Source organism: Pseudorasbora parva, chromosome 12 (assembly GCF_024679245.1).
Source record: "Pseudorasbora parva isolate DD20220531a chromosome 12, ASM2467924v1, whole genome shotgun sequence".
Taxonomy (NCBI): Eukaryota; Metazoa; Chordata; class Actinopteri; order Cypriniformes; family Gobionidae; genus Pseudorasbora; species Pseudorasbora parva.
This window is the reverse complement of record NC_090183.1, coordinates 27777601-27801393: the sequence shown is the minus strand read 5'-3', so window position 1 is coordinate 27801393 and position 23793 is coordinate 27777601. Positions and strand designations below refer to the sequence as shown.

The 23793-nt window shown below is 36.9% G+C and overlaps 3 protein-coding genes and 1 pseudogene across 10 annotated transcripts in view; 3 read left to right on the top strand and 1 right to left on the bottom strand.

Annotated features, from left to right (window-relative positions):
* Positions 1 to 15059, top strand: part of evi5b (ecotropic viral integration site 5b) — a 62010-nt gene extending 46951 nt beyond the window's left edge. For all 5 annotated transcript variants that reach the window (XM_067459663.1, XM_067459660.1, XM_067459661.1 and 2 more), the window contains 4 exons: positions 238 to 384; positions 802 to 897; positions 9938 to 10033; positions 13672 to 15059. In XM_067459663.1, coding sequence (XP_067315764.1) covers positions 238 to 384; positions 802 to 897; positions 9938 to 10033; positions 13672 to 13944 — 612 coding nt within the window. In that variant the 3' untranslated portion in view covers positions 13945 to 15059. The remainder of the gene's footprint in view (positions 1 to 237; positions 385 to 801; positions 898 to 9937; positions 10034 to 13671) is intronic.
* LOC137094242 (protein SPO16 homolog) overlaps positions 1 to 23793 on the bottom strand; it is a 63922-nt gene that overhangs the window by 14739 nt on the left and 25390 nt on the right. The window lies entirely within an intron of this gene.
* On the top strand, positions 6964 to 7080 carry LOC137094673 (5S ribosomal RNA; annotated as a pseudogene).
* gfi1ab (growth factor independent 1A transcription repressor b) lies at positions 16025 to 21944 on the top strand. 3 transcript variants are annotated; one of them, XM_067459669.1, is made up of 7 exons: positions 16025 to 16159; positions 18645 to 18886; positions 19202 to 19402; positions 20162 to 20544; positions 20622 to 20759; positions 20864 to 21029; positions 21133 to 21944. In XM_067459669.1, exons 2-7 carry the CDS (start codon positions 18775 to 18777, stop codon positions 21309 to 21311), a joined length of 1179 nt encoding a protein of 392 aa, XP_067315770.1. In that variant the 5' UTR covers positions 16025 to 16159; positions 18645 to 18774; the 3' UTR covers positions 21312 to 21944. The 3 variants fall into 3 exon arrangements, with proteins under 3 accessions (XP_067315770.1, XP_067315768.1, XP_067315769.1); XM_067459667.1 differs by having other exon boundaries at positions 16027 to 16159; positions 18685 to 18886; XM_067459668.1 differs by lacking the exon at positions 16025 to 16159 and having other exon boundaries at positions 18451 to 18886.

The window sequence follows — 23793 nt, the reverse complement described above, 5'->3', positions numbered from 1 at the left end:
TTTGCCTTTAAAAGTGTTAACAGTTTTGTGTGCCATATGCATCACTTCAGCAGCTAGTGGAATGTGGGCCACTGTGCGAGATTGTCTTAAGGGTGAGACTAGGGAGCATACATAGATTTTTGGTCAATAGAGGGAGACAAAGTTTTTACTCTGACATAATAGGCTGAATCTTATCAGAGTTGGCACTGCTGTCTTTTTTTGTATTTTATTTTATTTTATTTTTGTACTCACTTGCAGAATCAAAGACATAGTAATCAAATGCGGCGAGCAGAACTAGAGGCACGAAATCTACAGGAGCGACTGCAGGTTTTGACCAGCCAGAACAAGATGTTGCATGCAGAGCTGCAGGAGATGAAACGGAAACGGGCTGAAATAGAGTGCAAGGTGATTATCATTTACATGACACCAACTCTGTCAAATCCACAGCCTGGTGCAAAAATGTGGTCTTTACCCAAATAGTATTATGATTTCTCAGAAGTATTTATTTGTTTATTTATTCTAGTTACCATTACACATTTTATGCAGTTAGTAATCTCCCAAAAATAATGATACTTTACGATACAAAAAAAAAGCTAAATATGCATCATTTTGTATGATTTGGTTGCATTTCCTCATTCATGACTTAGCTTTAAATAGGGTTTAGTAGTTCCTTTCAGCGCTTCAGTTTTAAGAGATCAGCAGAGAAGATGCAGAGTGTGATTCTGCTTTCAGTTAAACATACAAAAATAAGCCATTCAATAAAAGCTGAATATATGGTCACAGTTTCATTTCACAGTTTTTTTCTCCTTCTCTCTCAAACAGAATAAAGAAGAGGTAATGGCAGTGAGATTGAGAGAAGCTGACAATATTGCTGCCATGGCTGAGCTTCAGCAGCAGATCTCTGAGCTTGAGATTCAGGTACGAATAAGCAAATAATCACACTCCATCAGTTTAGTGTTACACAGCCCAACACAGCACATCACATCACATCACAGTCTGTCCCTTCCATGACATTAGTCTCTCCATAACAGCTGCTCATAGTTCCCTTTCATAGTATTGCTTTTTTTGTTTCTTAGCTCGTAAAATACCCATCAGATGTTTATATTTAAAAAAAAAGATACCTTTAAAGTCTAACTTAAAATAGACTGAACATATTTTTTTTCCCGGAGGATGCAGGTTTTTTAGTAAACACAAATTAAGATATTTGAATATATTATGAAATCTGAGAGCGTTCTGACCCCTCCATAGACAGCTATTTAATTAACACTTTGAAGGTCCAGAAATTATCCATGTGACTCCAGTGGTCCAACCTTAATTTTATGAAGCGACGAGAATACTTTTTGTGTGCAAAAAAACCTAACAAAATTAACAACTTTGTTTATATAATAATGAATAAATGTATTCAACAATTTATTCTAGCCTGTGTCAGACTCTTGCACTGTTGACGTAGTGTAAACCGTGCAGCACTACCTAGTTCTACGACAGAACTACTCATGCACATGCGTTTTGTTGCTCACATGAACAGCGTCGACCAATGGTAATCCAGCATTCTGGAAGCGCTGCACTGTTTAAATTGTATCAGTAGCGTAAGAGTGACACAGGCTAGAAAAAACTGTTGAATAAAGTCGTTATTTTTCTTTTGTTTTTTGAGCACAACATTTTTTCCTTGTCACTTCATAACATTAAGGTTGAACCACTGAAGTCACACAAACTATATTAATAAAAAATCCAAAAATATTATCAAAAAAAATCTTAATTTGGGTTTGGAAAGACATGAGGGTATTTAATGACAGAAATTTCATTTTTGGGCGAACTAGCCCTTTTAGAACAGTGCAATTTTGGTATTGTGATTTTTAAAAACATTTCTGTAAGATATGTAATTTTTATCAATTATTTTGATTAAACCAAAACCCATACAAAAAGCATAAATAATGTATTTTAGAAGCCTTAAAGTGTTATAAATGACATCAGTAATTCTTCTTAACTAGCTTTGCACTATATGTTAAAAATAACTTCATTATACACAGTTTTTCAGAATCCTGTTGTAAGATGGGTACAATCTTTTCAGGTAAACCAGTTAAAATTTACTGTAATTATAGCAGCTTTAGCATTACAGTAAAAAGGGCCAGGCATCTCAACCGTGATTGAAATACAGATGTTTTGATTTGAGGGAAAGATTATGTTAATAAGATTTACTGGTTTAAAGTGAGAAGTGAGACGAGCGTTTGATCTCTTCAGAGAAAACGCTGCTGTCTGAAAATGTTGCGTTACCCATGCAGGAAGACAAATTATTTTAAAAATCGGCTCAGTATGTCATCAGTGGCGTTTTATATCAGTGTGGGGTGTTTGACTTTCCTTCCTGAGACAGATATATAAAGCGGGCTTTTTTTTCTTTCTTTTTTTGCATTCGAAACTAAATCTCACCTTTATGACAGTTTGATCATTTCTGCTACAAGCTTTTCTCTTCAGAATTTTTAACTGTCTATGAAGTGTGATTATGTTGGACAGTCTACGTAATCTCACATTTATCTGTTTCCTTTCCTAGATTTAACCTTGAGAGATTTGTATTTTACTAGATGTATGCAAGTGATTGATGTGTGCTGAATTTGCATCAGTTTGCAATATATCAGATTAGACAAGCATGCTCCTTTTAGGCATGTGCAGCTCTTAGCTGTGGTTCTGTGGTTTTGGCTACCTACATGGTTTTTACCCTGAGGGCTGTGGGCAACAGATCTGGCTCACCATACTTTTAATTCACCTTTTGGCTGGTGGCACAAGACGGTGAAGATGAGAGAAAGGAACTACCCATTGTTTATCTATCGGTCAGAACTCCACCAAATGAAACCTTATTTTCATGATTGAAATGATTTTACATGATTTTAACTTTAAATTTTATGTGCAAATTAAAGTTACTGTTGAACACACACACACGCGCGCGCGCACACACATTAAATAATTGTAATAATCATATTATGAAGCATTTAGAATTTGCATATCTATTCATCATTTGTACCAACATAGCATCAAACTAATAGTTTATCTGCTCACCTTTCGCCCACTCTGTCCCGTTGCTGGAAAATATAACACCATGATGTCACCACAGCCTTATTTCTTTGGACTGACTCTGAGTCACCTGGTGTGAGTGCGGTTCTTATTTTCACTGGAAAGATCCACTATAAAGTCAACCTACAGGTCTGTCTGACACCAGACACCAACACACTAACACAGCTCCCCAACATACAGATATAGACACCTTTCAAAACACCCACACAACATGTCAGTCCCCAGTCTGTTAGTTATTGAGATTGACGTGCAAGTGAGACTTAATGAAGCCTTTACAACGAAGATGCAGAGCATCATCACTGCCATTATGAGCTCTTGTCTTGACAACTTAGTGGAGTAAAGGTTTTTTTTTTTTCTAGTTTTAACACCTAGCAGAGCTTAAAACGGCTGCTTGCATGGCCCATGGGACCGCAGCATAGCTATCTTCATTACCAGATGAGAAACCACTTCCTATCAGGCAGTGAAACGCACTAAGTTATAATCAAAGCTAACATTTTGCTTTATGCTTTACTGCTCTGCATTCATCGATCGTAACGGAGATTTAGCTCTGCACATGTTTGTAAGATGCATGCATAAACATGAACACAAGAAGCAATAATAGAAATCTCAGTAGTATAGTAATGAGTTGCTGCAGAGAGGAAAAGTGACATTTAGTAGAAGCGTTTCAAATCACAAGCACCCGAAACACTGAAATGACACTGTTTGTTTCCATGCCAACCTGATATATAACAACAAATACTGTGTCCTGAACATTTTATTTCAACTACATATTGGTCATCAAATAGGCAGGTTCTTTTTATGTAAAGTTACAGGTTTTACATTAAGCATGCATCATATTTAAAAAAGGAATAATGTCACAATAGAGTTAGTTCCATCAGATAAGAATTGCTCAATTTAACGAATTTGAATCTTCCTCAGAATCAGGCCAACAGTTTAACTCAGATACATCAGTTCATCAGCATCACCATTTGATCTGAGTCATTGTGGCTCAGTTCTGTTCTGCTTTTTGTGTAAAACGGTTATGCTGTTTACCTGTTGATTTATTTTTTTTAAAAACTAAAAGTTGTGTTAACTCATATCTTTGGACTGAACAAACAGTGCATATGCTGTTTTTAGGGAAATATTTTAAACTCCCTGAATGTATTTTAGGTTCTGAAGAGAATAGTCTTTTTTTACTTAAAATATATTGTCATGTAAGGCTTAAAATATTAAATATTTAAAAGTACAAATAGAATTTAATTCAATTTGTATTAAACTGCACTGCAGTTTACATTAGACTTTTTTTCCTATTACTGAAATGCACAAATCAGGGATGCACAATATTTGGCTCTATATTGGTTTTTGGCTGATATTGCACACATTTTAATATCTATGTCTTTATCTAATATCTTTAACATATTTGCTGTCATCTAACACTCACTTTAAGTTAATCTTTAAACTCACTACAAATCCTGTAGTACTCCAAGCAATGTACTCTTTAGCAAATCTCATTATACTTTTTGATGAATAAATTTACTTGTATAATTTAAAATGTTTATTTTAGTTTTTAACAGGACTGCCAGTTGACACAGATTTCACTGATTTTGATTTTAATTCTTGAATTTGATTCTGATTTAATATCGTGTGTGTGTGTGTGTGTGTGTGTGTGTGTGTATGTATATATATATATATATATATATATATATATATATATATATATATATATATATATATATATATACATAAAATGTGTGTGTGTGTGTGGGTTTGTGATATAACTGATTGTAGAGAGAAAGAAATGATCGATTCATGTGGGCTCCATGCTGGCACTTGAACTGAGGTGACTACATAGGTCTGTCATGCCACATTAAATGCTAAATTGTTACTAAATTTAATTACATAAAATAAAAATTTGCATGTATTGTTTGACTTGCATAATAATTGGTATAATTTGAAAGCTGGGTCTTTATTTCTTATTAAACGTAACAAAGCACAAAGCTTATCGCGAGGTTTGCTGTGAATAATGTTTAGTCAAATTGTGTTCGTGTATCAACAGAAAATGCAACGATTGATCTTGGAATTTAGGATTCAATATCATCAAAATGAATATCCATTAAAATATTGCCAATATTGTAAACCTTGCCCAAGGCTTATTATATTGACCAGAATCACACAAATCAATTAATATTTTAGTTTTTAGCACTCTAGCAATCTAGTGTTCTTCTCGAATCAGTGAAGAGCATCATATATTTGATGATAACCAAGATGGTGACACAAGTCTAAATTGAAAGAATAGAATTTAATTGTTTTTCTCTTTGTTTTGTGGGGAGGGGGTGGTACTGAAGTGAGGAAGCCATTACTCAGACGTTTGATGTCCCTAGCTGCAGTCTACCACCTGCTGATTTCATGCAGCTGAGTGTAAGGAAGTCAGCTAACTGCCTTTCCCTTATCACAACACTATGAGGGGGGAGGGGGAGAAACCTCAAGAAAAACACAAATTCTTGGAACACTTTAGATCCCTCTCCATCCCCATCCTCAGCCTATCAGAGGACTGCGTGCACAGTCGAACGCAGACCACAGGAATTGAAAACACCCATCCCTGCTAGGGTGTGCATGTGTTGATTTCACCTCAGTATCTCTATAATACACCCCTCTTCTCCTTTTTAACTCCTCACTCCGTCCTGTGTGGCTTGCCATAATTGTACCGATACAGAGGAAAACGGCTTTTTGCAGCATGTTTGTAGTGTGTTTTGATTTCCCTTTTTAACAGGTGTGAATGTGGTGGGTAAACATGTTATGTACTGTGTACACATGTTTGTTTAATACCCCAGCTTCCCCAAGGCATTCGGCAGCAGTGAAAAACTAGCGGTACAACAGATCACAAAACTCACAGTTCGGATCATATGGTTTTTGAATTATAGAAAACAAAAACAAAATTATCAGTCAATCACTCTATCAAAAAGAAAAATGAAATATAGCTTAATCTTTGTTAAAACTGTGTTTTTTTGTACAGCAACAGGTATTTATAGGTTGCTGTCACTTATGGCGGGCATTTTGAGATAATTGTGTGTTCTATGTGTCTGGTAAAGAACACGGAAATTCAAAAGAGATCTCAATTCGGTCTAAAAAGCGCATTTCTGTGTGTAGGTGTGCACTCTGTAATTTGCACACTAGAAATGCGTGGATGGGCAATTTCTTCATGGATAAACCGTGGATGACGTGGCAAAAAAGAATATTTTAATTAAATTCGAGCTGGTGGCGGTTCTACCAATCAAATTAAAAAAAATATATACATTGTTAAATATTATTACATTAAATGAAGTAGCCTATGGTGGCCTACCAGCATTTTTTCCTCTCCAGTGTGTAATAAGAGGAATACAGTTCAAGTTGACCGATGATTCATCTCCCATCATAGTAGGCCACTAAGTAAACCTGCACCTGCAAGCTATGAGCCCAGCTGTCAGTATAGAGGTCTAAAAATCTCGTAGATGATACTGCCTGGGTTATTTTGTTTAGATATTAGTTATATTTTAAAACAGCCAGTCATCGTAGGCTACCACTTGCGGAATAGGCATTTAAAAGACAGACAAAATATGGAGTGATATCAGAAATAAATCCTTTCTTTAATATTGATGCTCCATAGTTTGTTTCTTATATGTTTGTTAGGCCTGCTGGTATATAATGAATTGCATGGTCTGCCTGAAAAAGACATGCTCTCTTTAACGGTTTAATTTCTTCAGACTTGTCTTAGTCGTCATTCACCCCTTCCCTTCTGACATGACAGTGAGTAGAGTTAATTAAAATTGTATTATAATAAAAAATAATCATTAATTAGTAGTGGGCTAAATAGCAGCATGTTTAAATGATGTGCCCAATCGCGGTTTTTTTATAGGTAAGGTCAGGTTTGCCAATGTGTGTTTTATTTAGGCTACTTATTTACTTGCCAGCAGCCATATCACCCTGCAGCCCAAGACTGGTTTCCCACTGAAGCTAAGCAGGGCTGAGCCTGGTCAGTACCTGGATGGGAGACCAAATGGGAAAACCAGGTAGCTGCTGGTAGAGGTGTTAGTGAGGCCAGCAGGGGGCGATCACATGTGGTCTGTGTGGGTCCTAACACCCCAGTATAGTGATGGGGACACTTTACTGTCAAAGAGCCCCGTCCTTCGGATGAGACGTTAAACCGAGGTCCCGACTCTCTGTGGTCGATAAAAATCCCAGGATGTTCTTCGATAAAAGAGTAGGGGTGTAACCCCGGCATCCTGGCCAAATTTGCCCATTGGTCTCTGTCCATCATGGCCTCCTAACAATCCCCATATCCTGATTGGCTTAATCACTCTGTCTCCTCTCCACCAATCAGCTGGTGTGCGGTGAGCGTTCTGGCGCAATATGGCTGCCGTCGCATCATCCAGGTGGGTGCTGCACATTGGTGGTGGTTGAGGAGATTCCCCCCTTCTATATGTAAAGCGCTTTGGGTGTCTAGAAAAGCGCTATATAAATGTAATGAATTATTATTATTATTATTAATTGTGTCCCCGTGCGCCGATCAGAGACGGATTTCACTGCTGATATTCTGGGGAAACAATATTCATAACCAACTGGCTATACAAGTAGGGACTTTAGCCTTTAAATATCTTTGGATCAGTATCTTTTCTAGAGCAGGCAAGAGCTTTCTAGCCCAGAGGTTCGCATTAGCAGCGCCTTGCGTCACCCATAGTGCTTAAAACAATCAGCGGATGGTGTGCTTTGAAAATCACAAGTTTTCTAAAACCATATGATAGCTGCACGTAAGGAACTGACCAAAAACTCAATAGTCCGAAATTATTGATATCTTTCCTTGCTTTGTGCCACATTAATGGAGACTGGGTCGGAGTAATGGTTGTACGAAAGTAACCCTTAACCCTACCCCACACACTGACAGACAGCTTTCGTGACCTATTATATAGACCTTTGTGCACGGACATTGTTTTGACCTGCAGAAACCCACACCTATATTAATGAGCAAAGTGATGCTCCTTCAAAACATGAACGAAATCCTGTTGTAATACCGTGTCCTAATCAGATGTGATGTGAAAAGATTACAGCGACAAGACATTTGTCTGCCCACACACCTACACGACTACGAGACACGACAAAATCAATCAAAAAAACATCCAAACAGAAGAGCACGTGGACGGGCTCTCTGCATGCGCACTGCACTCGCAACGAAACAAAAAAATACATAAATCTAATATTTTTACATAATTAAATGTTACACCACATACTGAGTTAATGATACAGTCTTTGTCATAGAATACACTTGTTTGTTTGTTCACACTGGGTTCAGTTTTAACATTCTTGTTTCCTTTCATTTATTTTTATAATTTCATTCATTAAATTATTTTGACATTAAAGTTCCCATATTATGCTATTTTAAAGTTTCCTAATTTAGTTTTAAACAGGTTTACATGCACCTAAGGTAAAAAACAAACAAACACACACACTTTAATTCTCATAATATACATTGCACATCACCACATTGTTCAGTGATTCTCAAAGGACTATCCAAATGAATCAGTCTAAATCCCCCCTTTCCGTGAGTCTACTCTGCTCTGATTCGCCAGACAGCCCAGTCTATGATTGGTCTACCACGTGACTGAAGCTAATGGCCATTACATAACTGAACTTAAGCTCAGGAGGCTTCCAAAGTCCTCAGCGTTTGCACACACTGTAAAGACATGAGTACGAGTCTGATGATGAAACATTGGAAAAACTAGTTATTCAACCCGAACCTCCATCACAAGATCTTGAGCAGGACGTTTCTAAGTGATACGCTACTCATTTTGAGGTACATTATCACTATCAGCATTAACAACTGTACTTCCGTCAACAGATTTCTAATTTATTGCAGTGCACATGCAGGAACTGTATCAATAAGAGTGCATACATTAGCTGAGAACTAACATGAATGGCTGATGTAACATTAAAGTTAACAAAACAAATCTTGCTCCATCCTTTGTCTTTATTCGAAGTAAGAAAAACGACAGATAATCTACATTAACAGACACCGTTTTAGGTAATAGTTGTCCACAGCAGCTTAGCAGAACTCTTTCAGTAAGACAGTAATAACATGAGTTAGCTGGTCCAGATAAACTGGGCACTGACCCATCTTTCAAGAGCAAGCATTTTGCGAATCCCCCGTTGAATTCTGAAATTTGAGAAGCAGTCATCAGTAAAATGACGTGTTTGAAGACAGGACAATTTGCTTGTTGGTGGACAACATAGGCAGGCATTGTGCAAATGTATTTTCTAGTGACCGAGAACTAGCACGCAGTGAGATTCAAAATACAAACGACTCGTATAGGCGGTTCAGAGTTGATTCTTTCTTTTGCGAGAGAATAATAACTTTATCTTGCACTTTCGACATTATAACTTTGCAGAACATTTACATTTACAAACTTTATATGACATTATTGCATGAAAAGGCATATTCGAAAAAACATAATAATGCACATAAGTAACTCTTATTATTGTCATACTTTGTATGTTGTTGTTCCAGCCACAGCATTGCAGAAATAGAAACTGTTTCTAAAATAGAATCTGCCCATCTGGTTAGGGCAATAACTGTGATTAACATGGAAAAGATACCTTTTATCTAATTGTGTCGTGGCTGGTTAGGACAGTGCAGGTCCGATCTTTTCAGTGAATCAGGTTATACAGTTCACAAAACTGGTCTAAATGACTCTATCACAAATTAGGCTGATTCAGTTCTCGAGTTACTCAGTGATCCAGTTGGGCTGTAACTCGTGGCGAGAGATGGCTCAAAACAGTGAATGCGTCGAAAACAACTTTGTGATGTTAATTTTGTAAATGATTGCTAGTTGTTCTAGGTGGTTTGCATAATCTCTATAAAATGTTTTTGTTTTGTTTTGTTTTGTAGAAAGAGGAAGGAAAGGTCCAAGGTCAGCTCAACAACACAGACTCCAGCCAGTACATCAGAGACCTCAAGGATCAGATAGCCGATCTCAAACATGAGGTAATGGCCATGTGTTTATCAAAAATTTTTGCATATTGTTTCAAAATATCGTCTTGAACTACGTATTTGATATGATTTCAGTTTCATTGTTTTAATGAAGAAAATGACTTCATGTACTTTTAAGGAGTATTCACAATTGTATGCACAACCTGAAGGATTTGTTAGGAGTTTATTGTAGTAATCAAAGTCAACGAAGTGACTGGTGTTTTACCCACCCATGAGATGCTTCTTTTCCTGCCTGATGTACGTTTTTGATCTTTACTATTTGTTTTGTGGTTAGCGTCTTATTTTTCACAAGCTTTATGAGCGTTTTGAACAGATTTGTTAGCTTATTTCACAGGGCTTTTTAAAGTGTTAACTACGCCCTGTGCATGGCCTCTTCCTGCACTTCAGTTTGCCCTGCACACACCCCGTCACACTTTGTAAGCGCTACACCTATCCGCTAACAGGTGGTGTAAACAGCCAGAAATTGTATTTTAATATATCGGCTGGACCTGGACACACATATTTTACAGTGAGACGTGTTCCCGGTTTAGTTAGCATTACCTTGGCTCTGCAGTCATTGGAGATGGCACACTGCTAAACATTCTAAACCTATTAAGCTTTTTTTTTTTAAACCTTTTTTAGTGTTTTACTGCTGTGTACATAATCAACCACATAAATTCCATTCCAAAGAAGTTAATCGCTCTCAATATTGGCACTTTTGAAAAGTAGTTAAAATAGACCAAGATAAAACTTGCAACTGTAGGTGGTGTAGTTTTTGTGGCCAATGTGTTATTGTGGTTGTTGCCTACTGGTGGTGGGATTTCAGTATTTTTTTGCTGTTTCTGCAGCATGGACACACGTCATGTTAAATAGCTACTGGGGAAGTACTATGAATAGATGTCTCAATACATGTATCAAAATCATTCATTATTTATCATTGTTACAAGAAGAACTTAAAAAAAAAAAAGCCATGTCCGTCTGTCCTGTCCAATATAGAGATGGTACTGGGGCTCGTGGAATGATTTCAAGGTCATATAGTTTCATTATTTTCTGATTTAAAATAAACATATTTCAATATTACAAGTAAATATAAATAACTTTTTTTAAGACAAATGATTGGAGTTGTTAAATAAATTGTATCCATGCAGTGACATCACTGTGTTTATGGCTTGGGAGAAATATGGATATGCACATATGATATTAAATTTAGTTAATTTACTGTAAGCGTTGTTATTGTGTATTAAGAATCTAGTCTAATAGCTTCTTTTGCAAGCCAGTGGTGTTTCTTATGTAGGCGTTATAGTTCGATATAGATAGTGTTATGTTTAAGTGGAATATGACCTCACTTGCGCTCGTAAACATTGTGTTGGGAAATATGTTTTTTTTTTGGCACACAATATGTGCAGTGGGCTTGACTTTAATGACGTTTCTTCTTTTGATGTATTTAGGGGAAAAACAGTTTTAAAAATCCCTGTGTGATGTTTAAGAAATCATAGTATGGAAGGCCGTTTCTGCTGCTAAATAAAAAAAATTGAATAATAATGACGACTTTTTTTTCTCACAATTGCGAGTTATAAAGTCAGAATGCCGAGATATAAACTAGCAATTGCGTGATATAAAGTCACAATTCTAACTTTTTCTCAGTCAGAATTGTGACTTATTCTCTCACAATTGTGTGATATATATACTCTTTTTAATTTTTTATTTAGCGGTGGAAACAGACTTCCATATCATATAGTCAAATGTCAACTGCATTCGTTTTTTTTTAGCGAGATATTCTTCTATACAGCAAGGTAGCTCGATTGAATGTGGAGCGACTTAACAGAACAGAAAACGGAAAGCATTTAATTGATTTATACAGAGGGCAGGATGTAGTGTGATTTTTCTCCTCCTCCCTAATACTGACAACAAAAGGCTGGTGGTTTGCGGTCAAACAACTTTCTACTAAATCCATCTCAATCCCTATCTACAGAGTGCAGCAAGACAGCTTTACCTCTTAAAACCTGCCAGGTTCCTCTTCGTACACAATCAAGCAGCAGCATGAATCCTGTCTGTAGCCACAAACCCTTACCAACAAGACTGATTTGGATGTTTGTGGATGTGTAGTTTGAGAGAAGAGCTATTTAATAGTAGTCCAGTTAAATGAACGTTTTTTTGTTTTGTTTGAAAATAACATCATGAGTACAATTAGAATTATTTAATCCACATAACGTAATAAAATTACTTTGTTTTTACATTTAAATGTATTGATTTATTCAAATATGTTCCTCACACTTATAAATGAGGAACATCAAATTTGTCAAAGAGCCCACAATAAGTTTTACAAAACCTCTCACCCTTACACAATATACTAGAGATTTGTGGAATTAAGTTGTAAAGTTGTGCTTAAAAGATCAGCCACACTAAAGTCGGCTTAGTCATAACCATAAAACAAAAGTACGGATGTTTCGTATCTGGTTGCTATTTAAATCACGTAGTTGCTAAACAGCGAGAGGTTTCCAATCAGCCGCACTTGCACCAAGCAAAACCATACAATGCTAATCTCTCAACATCACAAAGTCATACTTGTGGCCTCACTTGCCATTTTGATGCTGTCTTCCGGCTTGTTCACTTTTTTCTTACTTTAGCCTCCACAACCCACACATCAGCCCTCTTCAATGTGCACTGAATTCAAAACCCATGAACTATGTGCTCTCATTTTAAAAACTCTTGGTTGTTTTGTAATTAGACTAATATCGGTTGGAATGACTCCTTTGTGGAAAGGGTATAAAACAGAATGTCACTGATTGTGGTTACACTGCAATACCCATGAATGCATCTCTGTCCCACATGTCTCTCTTTCTGAGGCAGAATGTTTCAGGTAAGAGCATATGCATCTCTAGCAACTGCGTGTTTTACCACAGAGCAAGTTTCTCAGTTCAAACCACATTTCAGACCAGGACTTTTTGTTATCGTCTTATGATTTGGCCATTTGATTTACCTATTACATGGTTTTGTTTTTTTTAGCATGGACTTTTATTTTTATTTAAAGTTAAAATTGACTGATTTGTTTCTTAAAGGGATAGTTCACTCAATTTTTCATAACTTCCTTGCCCTGGTGTTGTTCCAAAAATCCATGCATTTCTTTCTCTCTTTCGAACACAATATATTTTGTAAAAAAAAAAAAATAAATAAAAATAATTAAAAAAAAGTATTTTTTTGTCCATATAATAAAAATATTCTTCAAAATGTCTTCAAACAACATTAGGGTGGGTAAATAATAACAGAACTGAACATTTTTTGGTGAACTATCTGACCTGATCTTACAGGAAAGCATAACTATTTTACAAGATGCGAGTTTTTGATTTTTAGAAACTGCAGATCATATGAAAACATTGAGATTGTCTCAATTCATATGAATGTTCAAATGTAAAATAGTTATGATTTGCCATGAGATCAAGTTTGTGTAGAAAACTCATTTTGGCCCCATCATCCCAATATATGTGCTTGTTTAAATTTATGGTGCTGTCCAAAGATTGTGCATCGGTGTTTTGTGTGTTTTCCAACCTTTCCTATTATTATCTTTTGTGAAGAAATAGTTTCACGCTGTAAAATGACATGGCTGAGGTGTTAAAGTTTCAGTTGTGCTAACTTTCTCTTTCCTCTGCTCATAGATCCGGTGCTTAAGAGGGCAGCAGGGATTACCCGACCAACCCAGTTTTGATGGGATTCATATAGTCAATCACTATGGAGGTGATAATGAATCCTACCAGTCCTCTGATGAAGATGGAGTAAAGCTGTCACCCCACCTGACCAGTCATCAGGTTAGAGGCCGGATCACACTACATCCAAACCTGGAGGACTCGGAAAGTGAGGGCGATGATGAAGGAGAGACCCTACGACTTACTGTGCCCTCGAATGGCAGCCATAAGACGACTACAGTATGATCGAATGGATTGGTGACACAATCTGCCATCAAAGGTCTGGGAAGGAGACGATGCTTGTCCTACATTTGAGCATGGGACTCCAACTGGAGAACTTGAAAAGCCCTCATTCATCTTTACAAACGGACTTATGGAGTCATATCTATATTAAGGTCATGGTTTACATCTGCATTCGTTTTGTTTTTGCCAAAATGCGTCAGATGTTTTGTCCTGGCACTATTTTTTTTATTTTAGCCACAATAAAGAGGGCTAATGTGCCTTTTTAGGCTCTTTGAGACCCTTGTAATAAGTCGTAATTTTGTGGCACGAGATTCCCAAACGTTAAAAAGGGGGTGTTTCTAATACCCCACAATTTTTTCACATTACGAGAAGCAACTTTGTATAGCATAGCGTTTTATGCATTGTCATAGCTTTTATTTTTTAAGTCATCTTTTTTTAAGAAACCAGTCAACGCATAACTTTGAGGGAAACATATTAAAGAATGGAACACTATCATCTTTAAAAGGACGTTTATATGTTCCATATTTATACAATGGTGTCATATCTAAAGTTAGCAAATCGGTTTGTTTGTTTTCCCTGGCATGAATTATAAGATTGGGTCTTGCACACATTATGAAATGTGTCAAGGCACCAGCATGTAAATATGTATATGTTTTGATTTTTTTTTTTTTTTTTCATCTCCATTATTACTTGAAAATATGTATTGAGTTGATGTCATGTCTATATTGTAATGTATTGTACAGTTAAAGGACGTATTACTGAATTTGGGAGGTCTTTGGAGGCAACAACTCTTCCTGGCACACTGCTGTCCAATAACTTTTTATGTACTGTAGCTTTGATGTAGTCAGATCTCTTATTTCACAGGATGTATTTTTGTTTCGTTTTTGTGCCTGGAAAGATTGTATGCAACTCTTGCTGATTTCCAATATTTTCTACAAAATGTGGTATACTGAGCATGTTATGTATCATGAATATCTGCAAACTGATGGAATTGGAGGAAGAGAGCGGTGTTTATTGGAACAATGTTCTCCTTTCTCTGGCCTTACTCAAGCCAAACACTCACGGCCATCACAGGCAATGAGAACACAAGCATACACACACTGTCCCTCCTTTTCTTTTCACATACATATTCCTACCAACTAGCTTCTGAATCAGTTTGCATTTTTGCACAGATGACATGCATATGACTTCACGACAATGAAAAATACTACTTATCCCTGTTTATGGCAATATATTTAATTGAGCTTCACTCTACTTTGTTGTTCTCCAATGAGTTTTGCGTGGACTTTGGAAGTCATCTTCAAAGTAAAGGAATGAAGTAATTTCATGAATGGCACCAGAGAGCAAGCCTTAAACCCCATCACGATGGATGTAAAGTTGGGACACTATTTGCCGTCTTGCCCGCATACAAAATGAAGACTTTGCTAAATGAGCTTGCAAAGCACAAAACACTAAAGTGATATAAAGTAATTAAGAAAAAACATTGTAATGTAAAGAAAAACCTTATAAAAGTTGAGTGTTTAACAGTGAATTCCTGTGGAATGTACCTGTGGGCATTAAAGGCTTTACAGACTGTTGACAATGCAAGATAAGTGTCTTGAAGATGATGGACGTGTTGATTCATATCACAATTAAAAGATCATTTGATAGTAACCCACGACTGTCATGTATTGTTCGCTATTTCCATGCATCAGCAGGGGGAAAATAATCTATTAATGCCTCGAAATTGTGTGCTCATTGTATGTTAATTTTTTTTTTTTTTTAACAAAGTAGGCTTAATCCAAAAATGCAAGCTAATTATTCATATTACATTTAATTGAAAAATTTTCATTAATCTTGAAATCGAGGGGAATATATATATATATATATATATATATATATATATATATATATATATATATATATATATATATATATATATATATACACTTGTCGTTATTGTAGGCTGCTGTTTTATTTATTTATAATTTTATTTCGGAACAAATAATAAACATTCAGTAACTTACACTAAAATTAGCAGCTGCTGGAGGTACAGCCTTCATTACGGTGGATCACCATTGATACGTGTCGCAAAGCTAACGTTCTCCAGGAAGCTTTGTATGTGTGAGAGTGTGTGTGCGCTTAAAACCCCATGAGATGAGATGCTCTTTACCATAAGCGAAAACACCTCACCTGTAGGCTACTGAAATCATCTTACAACGAATTGTTAGACTATCAGGTAAGTAGCCTACTGCAAATCCTGTGAGCTAATGAGCTGTCGTTAATTCAATTTTAAGTTGTTGAGAAAACGTAATTCTTGAATCAGGGTTTCGCTAAGAGCAAGAGGAATCACAGTTCGCGCGTTTCCCGTTATGCATGAAGTTTCATACTGTAAATGTAGGCTAATCTGAATAAAACGACTTATCTCAGCACCGTTTTACCGGTACAAATTCAAACTTTTTCCATTTGCAATGCTTGGTATTTCGTTGATGACGTTCAACTAGGAAATTAAACATTAAAAAATATAAGAGACGCGTTATAAAGATGTAAACTAGCCTAACGTTTTTGTTGCTCAGAAAATATCTCGTTGCCTATCTTAAAACTAAACAGCAGGCTCACAGAAGTATTCTACAGTAAAGCATATGAAAAATAAAGACCTTATTAATAGATAGTCAATGATTTCTTAGGAAAAAGGGAAGCAGCATCAGTATCTTTATTATTGCTTTTTTGAGAGTTATCATGACACTTTGGGAACGACATAAACCAGGCTATGTGCTATTATTGAAATATATAAACTTTTTTTAGTGTTCGGTAGGAATATGTTAGCCTATGTGGGATAATTTAGCATAGGACTAGGATTATGATGATTATATCCAGTAGCCTGTTTCTCGTGATGGAGGACTAGGCTATAGGCAACAAAAAATGTGAGATAGCTTATAATGTTTAAACATCAGTTAAGATATGGCATACAGTGTTGCATTATCGGTATCCTATCTACCGGATGCCCTGATGGCATGTCTAATCGACGGAGGGCACATTGCGCTTTGATTTCCTGCGCTTCGCTGTTGGCCCGAACAAACACACTCTTCTGCAGATCCTGGACTGAGCCTATCAGGTGCTGATGGGCGCGACAGATTTCATAAATCCATACAAACTGATCCTAAATTGATTGAAACATGTCTAAATAATAAGTTGAAGCACTAAAATAACGGTTAGCCCACATCAATGTATATTTTCCCTCCTTAAATAACAACAGCGCTCTGTAAATGAAGGGAAGCGATTCATTTAAGAGACGGCTGTCACGAGTCAAAGGCAGGTGAGACGGAGACTGATTGACTGTCTGTATGGGCTCCCACTGATTGTCTGCCGCACGAGCTGAATGCGTGTCTCTGTTGTGTCCACGACAGATCACCAGCGTCCACTGTGAACAAGGCAGCTCTGTTCACTGAGAAGCCACGAAACTCGAGAACACCGTGACCCCGCTGGCGTGTGGACGGCTTTATAATTCAAGTCCACCAAGACCATGTTGTATTTTATAATAAGCACGGTTAATGAACCTATAATCAATTATGAATTCAACAGCAGCATTTTAAGTAGGCTACTTTAAGAACTTTAAGCTGCATTCTAATTTCGGACATTAAGGCTATTCTAGGGATATAGCTAATTAACCGTCATTCCACGAAATATTCAATTTAGAAAATTAAACGTAAAAAGGATTTTAACTCTTAGGTTCAAGAGTTCTCTTTGATCAATCTCAAACGTTTAATAGACTGTTAGTCGACGGTAACAGGGTTGACAGTTTTACTGGTCATTCAGTTTTTGACGCTCATGGTCCTGACAAATCAATGTTTATTAGAAATACAGTTAAATAACAGTTTGTTTTCCTTAAAGAAAATCATGACAACATGGTTAATGACTTCCATTTACCTATTGTAACATGATTAAGGGAGGAGATATTTTGGCTTTAAATAATTTAATAATGATGACGTTTAGATTTGTCAGTGTTTCTTTAAAATGGAACTAATGACTCATTAGGGATTAGGCTACTGGAAACTAAAATGTAAAAAATACAGAATAAAATAATAATATAATTATTTATAATAATAATAATAATAATAATAAATATAATCATTTTCTAGTGAAATATTTTATTAGATCTACTTAAAAAAATGTGGATGCTTTATAGGCCTAATATAGGCTACAGCAAACAAAAATCAAATTAAAGGATAAATAGTCTGCACGAGTCTTGTTGATGTGTGAAGCTACAGTCAATAAGCTAACGATAATTTGTTTACACACATCCTATTAAATGACTCAAAATGCCCCCTTGTGCATGATCCATAATTAGCCCAAGAAGAGCCTAAACGGATCAAACAATTTAAATATAACTCTTTTGACGAAAACATAAAACGCTTTGTTGACAGCAACTCCTTAATACACGATCATGCGCAAATCATCGTCTGCAGAAGGCACAGGCTGGGTTGCAGTCTCCTCGTTTCCTCTCCCCCTGCAGCTAGGGATTGAGTAACACATTGATAAAACAGTGTATCACTTATCCTGATAGCCACGGTTCCCCCCGGACCTGTCTGTCCTCCCGTAGAGGGGCGGACCAATCACAGGCCTAAGGCTTGGTAGTTGTTCTTTAAAGCACCTGTCTTCATAACACCTGGCAGACGAGAGAACTGCTTCACGCATGCTCCCACTCTGACATATCCTCCATACAGACGCGCTGCTCCTCAACCAATGGTCTTCAAATCTTTTCAGAGATAAAACAGCCGCCGCATCTGTGGATCTGACAGATTGCCTGATCTTCACTAATGACTGAGGACATCGAAGGAAGGAAGAGGAGACACAATGCCTAGGTCTTTCTTGGTAAAGAGCAAAAAAGCACACAGCTACCACCAGCCACGATATTTGGAGGATGACTACAAAAGACTTGATACAATTTTAGCTCATATATGTGCAGGTATGTCAAAGTTATATCGACTTACGGATAACAATGTAAAAATGTCAAACACATGGCAAGGCTGTCAAACTGAAAATTTATTTTGAGCTATGTTAACGTTTGTCTTATCCAATCTTTCTTGTAGATTTTTAGCGTTATATTTTCCCCCTTTTTTAAACATGCAGTTTTTTTTAAATTAATTCATAGATAACAATGAGCTCATTTCTACTTGTCTAAGAAAGAAAGAAAGACAACATTTGTGTGGAGAAAACTCTAGACTTGAGAATTACATTTAACAGCTGTGGTTTTGACGGAGAGAAAAAAAAATCATTACAGAAAGCAAAACTTCAGACGAGTCAGAGTGTTGTACGGATACCCTGACAGGCGACGCGACTGGTGCTTGCTCACCGGACTCTCACCTGGTGGATCAAGCTGATCTTTCCTCCAAGTCTCCTCTCAGCTCTGGGGGAAGCGTGTGCGACCGCTCGTCCGATTACGAAGACTTTTGGCGACCTCCATCACCATCAGCATCACCGGGTACTGGTCTATATCTAACGCTTATCAAATTTCATCTACAGAGTGAATGGATAGCCTACAGTTTTTTGGGGTCGATCGTCTTACGACTTGGCTACCTAATTTGTGTTTACAATAGGCCTGCGTGTCAAACTGTTTTAAACGATTTGGCTAACCAACAAACAATTTCACCTGGAGGTGGAAATTATTACATGACATGCTTTGGAACGTTTCGTTAATTTTGGTGTTTGTCAATATCAAAAATATATTACAAAAAAACGTTTGTTTTTCTTGTAAAAGAAGGCTATACAAGGTAGGCTGGACCCACTTTTAGCCTATCAGGTGGCATTAACTATAGGCTATGTAGTAACATTTTAATTAATCATTTGATAATGCACTTATTGTGTATACATACATGTTTTTACATTACTTACATTTAAAAAAAAATATCTGCATGTAATTACGTCTGTAATTAATTTCTGTAGTTACATTTGTAATTACACAGTTGGCACTTCCCACACCTAACCACTTACCCATACCACACCTGTCCCTAACTCTACCCATATCCCACCTCAATATCAGCAAATGTGTTTTGCAATACAATTTGAACACAGTTAGTACACTGTATATATATTTTTTATAAGTACAAATGCCACTTAAAATAAAGTGGGGCCAGTGGGCTAGTCTATTTGACACTCCCTACCTTCCTCCTCAGCAGACTTCATTTCTTAACCGATTTGAAACGGGGGAATCATTAATGTATCGTTGTTTCTACTTTAACAGAGTCAGCTAAATCTTTTTCACCCTCCGTTGAAGAAACACAGCCCTTCGCCGTCCCTTTCAGGCCTTACGCGTGGAGCAGGTACTCTGGATGTGAAATCAGACAGCTGGTACATCACACTCTCAATCATCACCACTCTCTCGAGCGACCTACTCCTCCAGCCTATTACAATGAGCGCGTGGTCGAGCCCTCACTTTTCACTGAACGGGGATCTGGCGCTGGCATTTACGGCTCCACTTCCACCCTATTCGAGCGGGCCACTGCCTCTGGATTTTATGATGACAGCAGCATACTGGGAAAAGGAACTGAGATAAAGTCCAGCTCTGATGTGATGTGTAGTCGCCTCCTGCTAAATGGCGCGTTCAAGTGTATAAAATGCAGCAAGGTAATGTTCACTAGCGCTGTTTTTAGAAATCACGATTAGAAATCATTTATTAAAACATGGTCCTCTCTGCTCCACAGGTGTTTTCTACACCACACGGCTTGGAGGTTCACGTCCGGAGGTCGCATAGTGGGACAAGACCGTTTGCCTGCGACATCTGTGGGAAAACGTTCGGGCACGCGGTCAGTCTGGAACAGCACAGAGCTGTTCACTCACAGGTGCTCGCATTTTGTTCTTTTTCAGGGATGAAAATCATAACATAAATGTTTGAATTAGTCCAACTGAAATCGATTGAATGCAAAATACGCTTTTCATCCCGCAGGAGAGAAGTTTTGATTGTAAAATCTGTGGGAAAAGTTTTAAAAGATCATCCACTCTTTCCACTCATCTCCTTATACACTCCGATACACGGCCCTACCCATGCCAATACTGCGGGAAGAGATTTCACCAGAAGTCAGATATGAAGAAGCACACATTCATCCACACAGGTAAACGAAATAAAGGTGTATCACTGTGGAGCTATAACTAGAACTTGATCTACAGAAATAGAACTTTGGATGAAAAAGTTGACGTATGGATTTTGTCTCCCAGGGGAAAAGCCACACAAATGTCAGGTGTGTGGGAAAGCGTTCAGTCAGAGCTCCAATCTGATAACGCACAGTCGAAAACACACAGGGTTCAAACCGTTTGGATGTGACCTTTGCGGCAAAGGATTCCAGCGCAAGGTCGATTTAAGAAGACACAAGGAAACACAACACGGACTGAAGTGAAGAAACATTGGGGACTTTACCAAACACTATTGGAAAACCCATCTGGACTTTAACAAGCTACAAATGCTCATTCATAAAACATTAAATCAGTGTTTTAGAGTTGGCGACTGGCGTTTAGGCTACATTAGTTGTAGAGCTGTTTATGCTTTGTGAGATTTGCCTACGAGTCAGCAGCAGGCCAGCAGGTCTGGCAGCTTTCATGGTGATATTATAACAGGGTACTATCACAGGGTATCTTGATTCAAATCAATAGCCCGCTGCAGAAACATGTCAGGCATCGTGTCTGAACCCAAAATATTATCACCAAAATAATCAGGGACGAAATATAACCGCCGCGAGAAAGGACACTGTATCACCCAAAATATCAGCTGAAGGGGAGAAAATCAGCGCATCTCAAAAGAATGTCACTTTGTTTTCAACGCTGCAAAGGGGATGCTGGCAAAACAAGCACTACAATAGACTGCGAGATTTCATCAATAAAAGGTTGTTTGTGTACTATAGCCCGACTTAAATTATTTGGCTTGTCAAACCCTTCAGTTATCATTTTTTCTTTTCTGTTCGTTTTCTTTTGCGTAAATGCTCGATAGCTAAGATATACAGGCTAACTTGTCAGATAGCCTAAATTAAATTGAAAAATAGCCTATTTGTTTTTATATAATTTACACTATTTATTGGAATAAAGAATATTACAAATTTATATTTCTTTGTTGTGTATTTGTCATTCTTTTGTGTAATAAAGTTAGTTTTTTTCATGCAGATTTGTAAAATCTCTGTAGCTGCGCGCATCGGCATAGCTTTTTTCATTTCGTGGTTGTAAATAAAAGCATTTAATTATTTTGAGCATTTGAGCATTGAGCAAGTTTTTCCTTTGAGTTTAAAATAGGCCTAATAATAAAAATACTCGCAAATTTTACGTGTTTTGCGATCAGTGCGTTATGTTCTAGATAAAAAATATTGGAAACACCAATAAATAGCAATGGGAATCAATAATTAAATAATGTCAATAGGAATCAATAATTATTCGATATTAGCAAAGAAAGTGCAGAGGCAAAAATATGAAAAACAAAGACGATTGTTTTACTTATAAATCTCAGTAGGCTATTCACTGCGAAGAGACCTCAAAACAAGTGTCACAAAATACATTGAAGACCTTCCTGAAAAAAGCTGCTCTATTAAAAAACAATACACTTAGGCTACAATCAACAATGTTTGAGACGAGAACATTAGGCTATATTGCGTAAAGTCTAAATTAAATTCAGTAAAAATGGATTGATCATCTTGCGAATAATTAATTAATTCAGGCCTCTAAAAACATGATCTAAATTTTGGCGCTCACCAACATGATTTCGGATAAAAAAAGACAATGCAGCAATTCTTTTAAAAATTGGGCTCAGTTTAATTTCATTGTTTAGGCTACTCTCTTTCAGTCCTCTACATTACTTAATCTAGTTGTGTTGGACAAGTGAATAAAACTGCAAAGAATGAGGTTCTATTAACAATTCCTATATTTATAGGCCTAGCTAATAGTTATATTTATATTAGCCTAAACATTTTATGTTACGAATAACTTTATGCTCATTGTAGCCTATTATTCATAACAAAATGAGACAAACACAAACTATTTTTAATCTGAAGCTCGGCGTAGCCTAACATTTTTACATCTGTCCATTTGGTTTGACGCTGGACCATTTTTTTTCTTCTCTCCAATGATTTATCCCAGTCTGAGAAACAAATGCCACGTTTAAAAGAATTGAAAAAGCACTACGATTAATATGATTTAATATGATGTGATTTACAATTGCAGAAATCATTCATTATATGGCAGTAGCCTAATGAACTAGAATGTCCACAGAAACAAAGTGTAACTGACTATAATTGTCAAACAAATATCGAAATTATTATTTTTATTTTTGGGAAATTACAGCCTAGGTGCAGATATCAACAAATCAAACGGTTATTTGTCTCTTATCTTACCATGAAAATTATTATTCCATTTTATTTACACTCTAAACACCGTTGGATCTCCGCTGTTAACCAATCTAAGTGTAAATAAAGGAAGTTTATTCAGCAGAAACAGTTCACTCGACGCCCGCGGAATAGGGCGGGTCAAAGCTTTCTGCTGCCCTGCAGTCTAAAATGGCCCCGGGACATAACGTCAACTTATCTAAGGATCTGGCACAATGAAGGTAAATAATGTACGGTTTAAAAAATCAGTTTCCAACAACGCAACCGCAATCCGGGAGCCGGGGAAAAAAGCTTCTAATTTTCCAAAAGTCCCCTTAAAATTCTTCGAGATGGCATAATAAGTTCTGTGTTCGTTTGGATAGTGGGACTGGGAAGCAATCAAAGATTGAAATCACTGACTTTTTATAGCTCAAATCTTACTGCATTTAGGCCTGCAAAAATACTGAATATTTTAAAACCCCGAAGATTTGACTGAGAGGAACAGGAAAATGCATATTTATTCTAGAGAAAAGAGAGA

Coding starts and splice junctions, on each gene's coding strand:
- gfi1ab (XM_067459669.1), top strand. CDS start 18,775: ATGCCTAGGTCTTTCTTGGTAAAGAGCAAAAAAGCACACAGCTACCAC. Junction 20,760..20,863: donor ACAGAGCTGTTCACTCACAG/GTGCTCGCATTT, acceptor TTCATCCCGCAG/GAGAGAAGTTTTGATTGTAA. Junction 21,030..21,132: donor GCACACATTCATCCACACAG/GTAAACGAAATA, acceptor TTTGTCTCCCAG/GGGAAAAGCCACACAAATGT.